The sequence below is a fragment of the Rhinichthys klamathensis genome, unplaced genomic scaffold, assembly GCF_029890125.1.
Source record: "Rhinichthys klamathensis goyatoka isolate OS25496 unplaced genomic scaffold, OSU_Roscu_1.1 h1tg000076l_1, whole genome shotgun sequence".
NCBI classification, from domain to species: Eukaryota; Metazoa; Chordata; class Actinopteri; order Cypriniformes; family Leuciscidae; genus Rhinichthys; species Rhinichthys klamathensis.
The window spans coordinates 3,592,113-3,606,470 of NW_026606618.1; the positions used below are offsets into that span (position 1 = coordinate 3,592,113).

General features: G+C 35.7%; 1 protein-coding gene across 2 annotated transcripts in view; it reads left to right on the top strand.

Moving 5' to 3' along the window:
* Positions 1 to 3,850: 3,850 nt before the first annotated feature.
* Positions 3,851 to 14,358, top strand: part of LOC130085269 (transcription factor E2F4-like) — a 34,687-nt gene continuing 24,179 nt past the window's right edge. The window contains exons 1-10 of one of the 2 annotated variants that reach the window (XM_056250972.1): positions 3,851 to 4,343; positions 5,466 to 5,575; positions 7,674 to 7,834; positions 8,480 to 8,524; positions 8,652 to 8,716; positions 8,960 to 9,260; positions 9,874 to 10,023; positions 10,742 to 10,786; positions 10,909 to 10,953; positions 11,271 to 12,961. In XM_056250972.1, coding sequence (XP_056106947.1) covers positions 4,188 to 4,343; positions 5,466 to 5,575; positions 7,674 to 7,834; positions 8,480 to 8,524; positions 8,652 to 8,716; positions 8,960 to 9,260; positions 9,874 to 10,023; positions 10,742 to 10,786; positions 10,909 to 10,953; positions 11,271 to 11,386 — 1,194 coding nt within the window. In that variant the 5' untranslated portion in view covers positions 3,851 to 4,187 and the 3' untranslated portion in view covers positions 11,387 to 12,961. Of the gene's footprint in view, positions 4,344 to 5,465; positions 5,576 to 7,673; positions 7,835 to 8,479; positions 8,525 to 8,651; positions 8,717 to 8,959; positions 9,261 to 9,873; positions 10,024 to 10,741; positions 10,787 to 10,908; positions 10,954 to 11,270; positions 12,962 to 14,358 lie in introns of those variants that run through there. The other variant, XM_056250970.1, reaches the window with a different exon arrangement.

Consider the following 14,358-nt stretch of genomic DNA (forward strand, 5'->3'; position numbering starts at 1 on the left):
CTATCTATCTATCTATCTATCTATCTATCTATCTATCTATCTATCTATCTATCTATCTATCTATCTATATATCTATCTATCTATCTATAAACTGAATCAAAACAAATTGTAAATGTGTTCAGAATTCTGCTAAAAGATATTTTTCAAATAATTCGTAAAGTGAGCAATATAACGTATGGCTTCCGTATGCAGGCATGTATTATGATAATTATGAAAAATTGAACTGCAGCGCGCTCCATTTCAGAGGCATTGGGGCAGATTTCAGACTGCTCCGCTTATTGTCACCTTACCTCACGTAAACCTCGCTCTAGTCTAGACCAAGTCGATATCAATCCGCTATGTGTCTGCATCAGGTCATGTCTGTTCTTCCTATGTGAGTAGCGTACCATCAAATTAACCCTCATTTGGGTGTAGCACTTGTTATCTTCGCTGTCATTGACAAGACACCTGGCTGAAAATAAAACTTCCTTCACCCCAGTAAAACCAATGTAGGCCTAATATATTTTTGTTTAATAATATTTTTTCTTTCGTAATTTGATGGTAATATTTATGGTTTATTTTTGCCATTGAAAAAAAACTGTTTTCTAATTGTTTAAAAAATTTTTTTTTTAAATAATGTATTCAGATTATTTATAGAGTATTTCAGATTAATATAGAGACTAGGCCAAAAGTGTTACTATTTTTTACGACCACTTAGCCGGCTCGAATCATCCCCTTTATTTTTTGTGTTCACATTCCAAATGCCATAAAAGTCACCAAGTTTCGTATAGGCCTACCATTCCGATGAAACTGTGATTTTTTAGAAATTTAAAATTCAGAAATGACCGAAAAGCACCAGAGTTAATGAAAGTATAAATCCTTAGTTTAAACGTGCTCATGTGAATAGCCCTTATAGAGAAACCTAGTTCTGTTGTGTTTGTTTTAGGCTATATTTGTTCTGACAATAGCTTTTAAAACATGACTTTCTTTTCCTCACTGGAATCCCTCTACAACTTGTAATATTTTAAAACAACATTCGGAGGAAATTACTTAACCTGCATGGGCCCCGCCGGCGGGCCCATTTGCCATTGCATGTTTAAAACAATAATATCTTAATAAAAACCTAAAGTAATATTGCCAAACTATATATCATTTGAAAGCTTAAAATCTTTAGTTTTCATATTTGGTGGCTGTTATCTAAAATAAATTACAGAGGAGCAGTAATTTATCAATTTGCAACAAGAATATTTCTTATTCATTAGGAGTATTTAGGCCTTTATTTTGAAATAACAATTAACACGAAAAATCATGAAAGATTGGTAGAAACCTCAGTTTGTTTTCATGCCATGAGTTCAAAAGATAACACCAATTCCATTTTATGAGAAAAAAAGGTCTGAAAATGTTTTAAATATAAAGAAAAATGTATGGATTCTCAATTTCTGATTGGCTGCGAGCTATAACGCTATAACGTAGTCTTTTTATACATTTATTAGAGGTTGAATTCAAATCAAATACTGCCAAACCACCCATACTACTTCTGAATAGGATGTCTACTTCATAAATTGTATGAAAATTATGGAAATACATGGTTCAGATCACTCAAAACATATATGAAAATGGAGGCGCCCTTATATGGGCAGTAATGGAGTCTAGTGAAAAAGTTGGGTACTGCGCCCAAATAAAATCTTACTGAAAGCTCATTTTTTTGGATATCAACCTAAAATTTGGAATACAACTTGATCAGATTTTTGTCTTTAATTTTCTTGCAGTTTTACAGTAAAATATATTTTGTAATATATATATTTTATATAAAATATTAATAATTATATTTTTACATTACACAATTTCATAATCTCAAACTTATATAACTTTTTTTCTGTTTCATTTTTTATCATTTCTAGACTTCTACAATAATCTGGAAAATGTCTTCTTTAAAACAATACCAGCCATAGGTCTATATTCCAAAGCATTCCTGAATTACAACCATTTAAGTTTGGATAGTGATTTTTATGTCTATGCAAAAAAAAGGGGGGTGACAGTTAACAGGTTAAGAGGCAATACTCCAAACTCTAGATGGAATTCTATGTATCGTGTATAAAGCCTGTCAATCAACATTAGAGCGCCACCCTCAGGCTGAATAACGCAAAAAAGTGGCAAATAGCACATAGTGCCAGAAATGTTCTGAGTGTATTATAAAATTATAAAGCTTACAAAATCTGTGTCTATCTATCTATCTATCTATCTATCTATCTATCTATCTATCTATCTATCTATCTATCTATCTATCTATCTATCTATCTATCTATCTATCTATCTATCTATCTATCTATCTATCTATCTATAAACTGAATCAAAACAAATTGTAAATGTGTTCAGAATTCTGCTAAAAGATATTTTTCAAATAATTCGTAAAGTGAGCAATATAACCGTATGCAGGCATGTATTATGATAATTATGAAAAATTTAACTGCAGCGCGCTCCATTTCAGAGGCATTGGGGCAGATTTCAGACTGCTCCGCTTATTGTCACCTTACCTCACGTAAACCTCGCTCTAGTCTAGACCAAGTCGATATCAATCCGCTATGTGTCTGCATCAGGTCATGTCTGTTCTTCCTACGTGAGTAGCGTACCATCAAATTAACCCTCATTTGGGTGTAGCACTTGTTATCTTCGCTGTCATTGACAAGACACCTGGCTGAAAATAAAACTTCCTTCACCCCAGTAAAACCAATGTAGGCCTAATATATTTTTGTTTAATAATATTTTTTCTTTCGTAATTTGATGGTAATATTTATGGTTTATTTTTGCCATTGAAAAAAAAATGTTTTCTAATTGTTTGTAAAAAAATTTTTTTAAATAATGTATTCAGATTATTTATAGAGTATTTCAGATTAATATAGAGACTAGGCCAAAAGTGTTACTATTTTTTACGACCACTTAGCCGGCTCGAATCATCCCCTTTATTTTTTGTGTTCACATTCCAAATGCCATAAAAGTCACCAAGTTTCGTATAGGCCTACCATTCCGATGAAACTGTGATTTTTTAGAAATTTAAAATTCAGAAATGACCGAAAAGCACCAGAGTTAATGAAAGTATAAATCCTTAGTTTAAACGTGCTCATGTGAATAGCCCTTATAGAGAAACCTAGTTCTGTTGTGTTTGTTTTAGGCTATATTTGTTTTGACAATAGCTTTTAAAACATGACTTTCTTTTCCTCACTGGAATCCCTCTACAACTTGTAATATTTTAAAACAACATTCGGAGGAAATTACTGAAATTACAATACCAGCCATAGGTCTATATTCCAAAGCATTCCTGAATTACAACCATTTAAGTTTGGATAGTGATTTTTATGTCTATGCAAAAAAAAGGGGGGTGACAGTTAACAGGTTAAGAGGCAATACTCCAAACTCTAGATGGAATTCTATGTATCGTGTATAAAGCCTGTCAATCAACATTAGAGCGCCACCCTCAGGCTGAATAACGCAAAAAAGTGGCAAATAGCACATAGTGCCAGAAATGTTCTGAGTGTATTATAAAATTATAAAGCTTACAAAATCTGTGTCTATCTATCTATCTATCTATCTATCTATCTATCTATCTATCTATCTATCTATCTATCTATCTATCTATCTATCTATCTATCTATCTATCTATCTATCTATCTATCTATAGGCCTATGTCTGCTGCAAGTCAGAAAGCCTTAAAAAGTTAACAAATGCCTAATGATAAAAACATTCAATGGTTATTCACATAAAAACCTGCATTTCACAGATACCTATCTGTATCTGTGGCCCCCACATGGCCGCTTCAGATGTGCCGTTCTTATCGCCCCCTACAGGCCGTTCCACAGAGCTTCCCATTTTTAGCAGGTCATCCCATGATGCACCGCGCCATCAACGGCTTCAGTCATTCAAGCAGCTCAGCTCTGGTGCTTGTGAGAGCGCCTGTTCTTGTTAGGCCATCTGGGTTCGGGTAACCTGTGTCCTGAATCGGACCGGACCCTGAACGGGGGCTTAACTCTCTCATTTCGAGGTGAACTTCCCCGTCCATGCTATAGGAATCACCGGCCGGTGACGGGAAGCGAGCGTTTGGGCGGCAGAAGCGGTGCTGTCAGCGATATAACAACAGAAAGCGTTCACTATACAAACATAAACCGACCGCAGGCAGAACTGTGGGGATTTATTAATACTTTAAAAGCAACTTGATGGATTTAGAGACCGGAAGAAACGAACTGGGTGCGATGGGAGATTCGCTGCAGCCGCAGACCCCCAGTCGCCACGAGAAAAGTCTCGGGCTGCTCACGACTAAATTTGTGACTCTGCTGCAGGAAGCGAAGGACGGAGTGCTGGATTTGAAAGCTGTAAGCACGAGACGAGCTCATCATCACTATCACCGTCATCAGCTATATGTTTTCAGTATCGCACGCGAGATGGACAGCGCCTGCTGAAAATGCATCGGTTTTATTGTTTGCATGCAAACAGATGCACTCCAGGTTGTATAACAGAACAGAAAAGTTGATTAAAAAGTTTCTTTGGTAAGGGAGGAGGGGGTCGCGTGCATGTAACGTAATAAGTTACAACCCCTCTCTCAACTAACGTTAGCCGACAGCTCGGCTTAAATAAAGTAGTTCCTCCACTAAACCAGGCGAGCCAGCTAACAGGTTGCAAATGTAATGTCACTAGCTACTTGTCTGCGAAGCAAACCCGCTCATGTGGTGTTTGTTGTTGTATCCCAGAGGTTTCTTGCGGTTAAGAAGCTAATCCCACCCGGACTGAAAACTCAAACAAAAGCCTTCAAAACAAGCACGTGCTCTGGAGTTTGGGATAGTTTAGGCCTGTGCGACCAGGCGATGCGCTTCTTTGCTTCCTTTGGGGTTTAAACACGATATTACGCGCCTTAAACCGTATTAAAATACTAGTTTGGTCATTTTAATGATCTTTGATTGTGTATTCAAAGCATCGAAGTCGTTTAGAAATGAACAGGTCCTTCTGGAACTTGATTGCTTTAAGTTGCTTGCTTGTCAACTCTTTCTGGGCTGTTTTTGTCTGTTTTGATAGGCGATACGTCTTAAAGGGACAGTTCAAAGAAAAATAAAAGTTCTGTCATTTTTTTCACCCTCATTTTGTTCCAAACCCATATGACTTGCTTTCTTAAGTGGGAACACAAAAGGAGGTGTTAGGCTGTATGACAGCCTCAGTCACCATTTACTTTCATTGCATGGAATAAAGATGCAATGCAAGTGAATGGTGACCGATGCTGTCAGTCTCTCACATTCTACCTAATACATTCCCCACAGAAGAAATAAAGTAATAGAAAGTGAGTAAATTAGTTTATTTTTCAGTGAACTGCTCTTTTAAAGGCTTTTTATGCGATATATTTGCAATGTGCAAAACACTTGTGTGTTTTGTGTAGTTAGTCCAGTTGCATGTGATGAGAAGAATCAATAATCTCGTTTGGCTTCTTTTGTGTGAATGTGATTTAGGCTGCAGATACTTTGGCTGTAAGGCAGAAAAGGCGCATCTATGACATCACCAATGTTTTGGAAGGCATTGGACTTATTGAGAAGAAATCCAAAAACAGCATCCAGTGGAAGTAAGGCAATTCTGTGAATGCTTTCTGGTGGCTTTTTTATGTTGACATACTCATTGTTCCCATTTTGATGGTCTCTGTCGGTGCATTATTAGTGTTTTGCATCAACACATTCAAGATTTTAGTGGGCCACTAAGAACGTCAGGCATCTTTTCCTTGTGATTCTAATTAGAAGGATCTAATCTTATTGTTAATTATGCAAATATTTGCTATTAAGCAAGAGTACATATAAGAAGATAAGAGGTCCAATGCTTTTAATTCAAGTAAGTTTCTTTATCAAAGAAATTCATAGTTTTATTAAGCAAGGATTTATAAAATGGTCAAAAGTGACAGTAAAGACAGTTACAAAATATTTCTATTTCAAATAAATCAAGTTCTTTGCAACTTTCTGTTCAAGTATTTTAAAAGTACAAAAATATTGAGCAGCCTGACTGTTTTCAAATGTTTCTTGAGCAGCAAATACACACATTAGAATGATTTCTGAAGGATCATGTGACTGAAGACTCGAGTAATTATGATCAAAGAAATGAATTACATTTCAAATAAATTGAGATAAAAAAAGTAATTTTGAATTTTAATAATATTTCACAATATTACAGTTTATTTTTGATCAAATAAATGCAGTCATGCTAAGCATAAGATACTTCTCCCAAAAACATTAAATAATTCTTACAGACCCCAACATTTTGAACAGTATATATAATTATTAGGGCTGTCAAAATAACGCGTTAATTTCGATTAATTAATCTGAGAAGAAATAACGCGTAAAAAAAAATAACGCAGATTAATCCATTCTGTTTTGACCTTTGCGGAGCCGTTCTAGCCGTAGCCACCATTCGTGTAAAAAGAAGGAGGGAGACAAGAACGCGCTGCTTGGATCATTGTTTGGAACATTTACTTATAACAAACGGAGTTCGTCAACTGTACCACATCAATGCAAAGCATCCAGGAGTGTGTGTCTGAGAGGAAGCGCGCTTCTGTGTGTGTGGGTTGTAACTTTTCACGCGCTCTCACGTCACACAACCATTTTCTCACGCACAGAAAAATCGCGCACCAAAGAGAGGACACGGAAACAGACAAGACAGAGCACGTTACTTATATTAAAAAAATCTCAGCTGTCAGATTCTGTCAATTTTATTACGAAAATCAAACAATAAATACCGTTTTGGCGCTTGTAAATGTGACATGACAGATCCCATAGCGGCACGTGAACCGATCATCTCTAGCTAATAGTAAATAAACACGAATGACCAATGTTGAAAGATACAGTAGGGCAGCCTAAAACCTACCGAAATGTATATTCCTCGATCAATCAGTGTTTTTCAACCGCGAAAAGAGGTCAATAAAACAGCTGGAGAACAATTATGTCACATAACATTTAGCCTAAGTTACCTCAGGAAAGCCATTTCATGACCATATCACGTCATAGTTAGCTATAAAAAAAGAGCTATAGAGTATTTTTCTAAATCTATGTAGCCTACTACTATATTACATATGTATTATATTTTTACTTCAAAGTTATCTGTAATAAACACGCATTATATTTAATTTGAGCTATTTTTAACCTTAAATACTACCAGCTGATATGGCTCTCTGTATTTTTACAGCATTGGGTGAGATTTTTTTTTTCTTGAGAAAAATGAATGCCTATCTTGTGTACCTAATATTTATCCAAATGAGTCAATATTGCATTAAATCAAAAGAATGACATTAAATTGAAATCGTGAAATTTGTGTCAAGCAATAATAATAAAAACGTAGCTTACCAGAAATTGTACCATGTAAACATTGTAAGATTGTGTATGCGATTAATTTAGATTAATTAATTACAGAGTATGTAATTAATTAGATTAAAAATTGTAATCGATTGACAGCCCTAATAATTATTATTATTATTATTATTATTAATTATTTGAAACAATGCATAGCACGTGCCAATGAGCAAATTATAAAGTTTATTTTAAGAAATAATCCAACCTAAACATCTTCTGAGACAACTGTTTATATGATTAGGCTGTGGCTATGTTTTAGAGAGCTGTCTGTTCAAGTGTCAACTAATTCACTTGATCTAAATGTCTGTTTCTCTTTTCGTTCATTTGAAGGGGTGTTGGTCCAGGTTGCAACACGCGTGAAATTGCAGACAAGCTGATAGATCTCAAGTTGGAATTGGAGGATCTTGACAGGAGGGAACATGAACTGGACCAGCAGAGAGTTTGGGTTCAGCAGAGCATCAAGAATGTGACGGACGACTCAATAAATAGCCCATATCCTTCTATCTACACCTTTGTCCACTGTTTTTGCTTTACATGCCCTTATGATACTTAAAATTGATCCTCAAAGTTAAGTTTTTATTTGAAAGGTTGTTTGCCGTAGTCTCGTGTAGCCAGACCTTCAGACTTATTGCAGAAGGTCTGGACTCTATAGCAGCTTTCTTTGGACAAGGACCACCCAGAGGCCATCTAACTGACATGTAAAGCAACCAATCATGGTTCGTTTTGTTCAGCGTCATGTTTTGAGGCGTGAAAATGTAATGTCGATGTCCCTACAATAGACCAGACTGGTGTGTAAAACTCTTGGGACATATTTTAAAGAGTATATGCCGCAAACTTCACATACTTGTGAAAATCAGCGTTTAGTTGATTCTGATAGTCGCTCAGCATCACAGTTGTAAACACGGCAGCTTTCTTCCACAAGGGAGTTTGGCGTCACGGCGGATTTGTTTCCAGGTGGACCGCGACACACACGTCTCCTAGAAATCCTGTAAAATTCAATCAGATGATGACTTTGTGTTTCCAATTTTCTGAGAACTGCATACAAGTATATTACTCTTACTATTTTAGAAGTAAGAGTAGGTAGGATGTGGTTCTGAATTCAGCATATGTTTGCGGTTTATCCTTAACTTGACTCACTCTGGCATATGTAACGCATCAAGACCTCTGCAATTGCTTTAAAGGTTGGTTTTTCCCATCAGACACCCAACAAAGCAGCAATGTCACTGGAACAACACATATATGTCATAAAGCTACATATTTATGTTTCCTCATTGCAGTTTAACTCTATATATGTTTGTCTGCCACTAGGTGACACTCTTCTAGCAATCAGAGCTCCCTCAGGAACACAGTTGGAGGTCCCTGTGCCTGAATCTGTAAGTGCTGCTTGTATTTCCATTAAAATCTACTGGATATCTGATAAATATCTGATTGATGAGTAATTCATTTAGTTAATTATATATATGTATACACACACATCACCATGGTACCCAAAAGTTCATATAGTAGTACCATAATTCTTTTTAGCACGGTTCTATTAGTGTTATGACTCTTTCATATAATTTATGCTTCCTAACCTACACAATCCAGAAGCTAAATACACTCACTTTTTTTTGTAGCATGGCAATGGACAAAAGAAGTACCAGATTCACCTGAAGAGCTCTGCAGGTCCCATCGAGGTCCTCCTGGTGAATAAGGATCCCTGTAGTTCTTCTCCTGTGGTGCTGCCCGTGCCCCCGCCAGATGACATGCTTCAGAGCCTGTCCACCCCTGCTTCAACTACCTCTGCTGCTGTCACACCCACCAAACCAGCAGCCAACAGTACGCCATCGCCCGCCTCCACCTGCCAGAGCCCTACCACCTCCACCACCACCATCCCTCCCAGCACAACCACTGTCTCTGCTGCTAGGACAGCCACAGGTTGGACAAAAAAAAAAAGAAGAAAATTTGTCATTAATCAAATAATATCTGAAAACGCTGTTTTTTCCTTTATTACAATGTACTATGATTTTAATTTTTACTAATTGGTAGTGAAGGCTTGTATGTGTGTATATACATATGTGTGTGCGCTGAAACACGGCAACTAAACCCAAAGAATTCAAACGTTTTATTACAATAATGTTATGTATATGATAGTCCCAATTATAGTTATTAATGTGCAATTCTGTTTGAGCTAGATGCGCTGAAGGCAAAGATGATCACCAGTAAACTGGAGCGCTTTACTAACGCTTTGATTAACTTAACTAAACACATCCTATATGAGAGAAAATTATTTCAATCATATTTCAAACAATTCAAAACCATCGTGGCGAACAGTGTGCATCTGAAGTGTCTCAGCTGAATGAAATGATACGTTATCTATCAGCCTAATTTACTTATTGCGTCTATAATGATAACATTAAAAATGAACATATATCGGCCGATACCGATATGGTGGCAGATATATTGTGCATCCCTAATATATAATTTCTCATGCTTTTTTATTATGTACTATTACTAAATATAATATCTTTTTTCCCCTATGGGGTTGTAGACATTTCAAGCACCTCCTCCTCTGATACAACAGCCAATCCTGCGTCTTCAGCGGACACCCAGCAGCTGCAGTCATCTGCTTCATTGGACAGCTCTTCACTTCCTGATTCATCAACACTTTTTGAACCAATCAAAACAGACCCTTCCGATCGTAAGTGCCCATGCATTTGAAAATGAGATCACAGTTTTCATTTGAGAAGTTTCTTGTTTTACCAGTTTTTATAATGTAGAAAGTACTGGTAGTCTATAATAAATTAGGAAGCTAGATGAGGTAAAATAAACCATATTTATGAGTTGACATTCTCTTGATTTTTGCTTATGTAAGTGTAATAATTCTGATGAAATGTAAAAATAATTTTTTAGCCAAATATTTGTGATGATCAATTTAACCATTATGCAGCATGACAAAAATGTGAGTTTTCATTGACTAAAACTAGATGTAAAGCCAGGATTAGGACTTAGTTCAATTAGGGCAATTAATTCGTTTTTATAAAGGTGCCTTAGAAAAAAACATTACTGGTGTTCATCTTGAGACAAAACAATGGCAGACATATTTTAACATATGTCAGTCCAAGTTGCTTTTAGTTAAAACAGCTCAAATATACATTTTTGTCTGGGACTAGCGGGGGGTTAGTCGACTAAAACTTGACTAAACAAGACAAGGTTGACTAAATATGATCAAATAAAAAGTACATTTGACACAGGACTAAGACTAAATTTCAAAATAGCTGACAAAATTAGAAAAAAAAAGAAAATTCTCATCTGAAATGTCTGAAATTTGGCAGTTCATGAGTTTGAATCTGGCTCATTTACTATCAAATTGGCTTCTTTAAACAATTGTGACTCTGTTTTCCTTTTTTTTTTTCCAGTACTGGACTTCCCCAAAGATCTTTCAGAAATGTTTGACCCTAAAGGTGAGGACCTGTTTAACATGCTTGAGATTTGCTGCTTTATCACATTCTACTGCTAAATGTGCTTGACTGAACCAATGAAGAACCTTTTCATATTTGACATGTTTCCTTCTTCCTCCATACAGAAATTATGAGTACAGATTTGCTTGAGGAGCTGATGTCATCAGAAGGTAAAGCCGATCATGAGTCAGCCCACCTGTACCTAGTCTATTACTAAACATGAAATGGAAGTTTGAATGTTTGTGTACATAACAAATCAAATGTCACATGAACGATGTATTATATCATGTTTATATAATCAATAAAACTAATTTAAATTTGACCATCAACTGAAATTATATCCCATTTTAGATGCTAACATAAATAGACTCAGTGATATCATGATAGGTGTGATGACAAATAAAATGAGCAACAGTTAGACACTGCTTCATATGGTTACACAAAGATGGCCACAGTATCACTCTTCTTCTGTCTTTCTCTCTCATAGTTTTCTCTCCGCTCCTCCGTCTATCCCCTCCTCCGGGTGACCATGACTACATCTATAACCTGGATGAGACGGAGGGCCTTTGTGACCTTTTTGATGTTCCCATTGCCAACCTTTGACCTCCAAACACACCGTACAACGAGAGTAGTGTACTTAAAAGAACTTTCTTTTTTTAAAACCCTTTACAAAGGAGGAAAAAAGAAAGCGTGGCTCTGTGTCAGATCCATATGTATAATAAGCTGATTCTGTGTGTATATAAAGCTTTTTTTATATGTGTATATTTACTCCGACCCCAAAGTGGCAGACTGAAAAAGAACTTTCCCTTCTAAATTCAACTGCTCCGATCTGATGAAGATATCAGACATCCATGGAAACCATTTTTGTTAAGCAATTCGTCCCCAACTCATTATAAGGCTGTTTTTATACTACTTTTGTATAGACACATGTTTATCAGATAATAGACTAAATTCACCATCAATGGTTCAATGAAAATACCAGCTGGATGTGTCTTTTTAAATGGTCTTCCTGTTCTAAAATGGCACGTTTTCTCCCTCTCGTTTTATCACAGCGCATTTACAGATCTGGATGCAATTAGTATACATATTATTCATGAAAAAGTGTATTGCTTCCATAGTTATGCTTTTGAAGAATGCATAAAGCGATTCAACCAATAAGAAACAGTTTGTTCTCATCTTACAGGAAATACCAGCTCTCAGAAACAATGTGGAAGTTATTAAGTTACACTACCGAAGAGGCAGCGATCGTAGTGGGGAAGCCTACATTGTGTGGAATCTTTACAGTTTGGTGCTACAAAGCAAAATATATTTATCATAGCGTAGATCCTCCGAAAAAGTGAAGGAACATACTTAAAGTGTTGGATGAGCCATTCCTACTTTGTCTATTTCAGGTGTGTATTGTTAATACTTTGTGTCTGACTCACAATATGGCTAGCTACAGTGTTGGCATATGATTTTAACCTTGTTTAATGAAATGACTGCTGTGGAAAGGTCACGCATAAAGCCCTGTACAAATGTTAAATTAGATGCCAATGGCTATTTTTGTATTTTAAAACAGTCCCTCCTGTGTTTTCAGTCCATACAGTACATTTGTTCTTAACCCGTTTATATATGTGTATAGATACTTTTGAAAGCAAGTGATGTCTTTATTATGTCTGTATATGAGAATAACTGTCTAAAGAAGGATGTGGGTTTATGGGGGAAGTATAGAGAAAGTCACAATATGACAAATGGAGTATCAACATGCTGTGTAATGAGCGCTGTCCGAACACAATGTCATTATGTGGGTTCCTCACGGTGTTGGTACTAATGGTTGTCCCCCTCCCTCACCCCCCAAAAAAATCTCGTTTTCTTAATGTTCCTACCTGCTAAATAATATTTTTATGCTTGTACACAGTAAGCATTTACCATTTATTTTTGTATCGATAGATTTCCAACTGATCTGTTTTTCAGTAGATAAATAGTGCGCAAGTTTCCTCTATCTCCACATTGCACTTTAAAACAGTTTATCACGCAGGTAACTTCCAGCCCTATGCATTGAATGGGTTGGGCGAGTCCATTTTACAATATCCAGGGAATTTGAGCAGTTTTCAAATCCTCACTGTGTCATTGCAAAATACCGGAATCCTTGTTCTTTACTGGAATTGTCATCCCCATGAAATAAAAGACCTTTTTGTATTTGTGATGCTCTTTAATTTGTCTGATTTTATGGTATTTGCTTCCCCTTTTTCCTTCACTTAATTCCTTATGAGTCTGTCATACTGCTTCTAGGTGCTTGAGTCATATCCTGCAGATCCAGGCATTTCTGTTCAAGTTTCACTTGAATAGACCTATTGTAGTGTAGTGGTTAAAAACTTGGGTTGGTTACATAGTTTGAATGCTTGAATCCCTCAACGATTGATCCAAAGGTATTTCCACTCTGCTTTGATAAAGGCACCAAGCTTAGGTTTTTAGTTGCTGAATTAATAAGTTAAATAAGTATGAAAATTGTTTTGCTATTATAAGGAAATCTAAAACAAAAAGTTAGGGGGGAAAAAAGGTTTTCAGTTACCACAAAAGTTAAGTCATTTTTAAGTTAAAAAGTTCATAATAAATTACACTTATGCAAAAAGTTGCACGCAATATGTAAATACAGAAAAATGAACAGAAAAGACACACATTAAGGTGTAATTATGGCACAGGAAAAAGTCACTATAACACCAAAAATTGCATTTTGTATTAAGTTTATTATTGATTTCTGGTAGAAATACTGCAGTGTTTTATTAATGAATAATAATAATAAAATATGTAAAGATATTATATTCAGATATTTTTCCATACATCACATCAGTGTAAAAGGACATTTACGGTATACACTAATAGACAACCGACATCTCATGTCTAACTTGCGCTGTAAACAATAGCTGTGTTAATTAGCCTACGGTATACAGTTAGAGGTGGATAGTAACAAAGTACATTTACTTGAGTATTATTTTTTTCTGGAAACTTTTTACTTACAGACGTTGGATTTTGGTTGGAAATGATTTTCAAGTGATTTCAGATTTTCATTTTCAACCACAATACAACGTCTGTCCAACGTTGGAGATTAACGTCAATCTGACATTGGATTCTGACATCAACCTGATTTTCATTTTCAACGTTGGGTTTGGTCTTCTAAATGCAAATTTTGTCATTGCGGCACATTAAGTACTTTTACTTAATCGGTCTTTACAACTTTTACTTGTAACGGAGTAATATTTGACCAGTATCTGTACTTTCACTCAAGTAAGGAAGTTGTGTAGGCTACTTTGTCCACCGATATCAACCTCGCCCAGATGAACAATTAGCCTACAAGGATAGACATGATAAACTGCTCTTTTAATTCTTTCAAATAATATAAAATTGTATTAATTATTCTTGAACTGACCAAAGGGAGAAAGTTACATTTAAAACATACATTTTAACATTAGACATTATATTTAGATGTTAAATCCACTATTGTTTCATATAAACTTATTCCGTCTATTTATGCAACTACGGTACATCAGGAGTAAATTACAGAAAAATTTAGAGTAATCCCTTTCTTTACTTTTTAA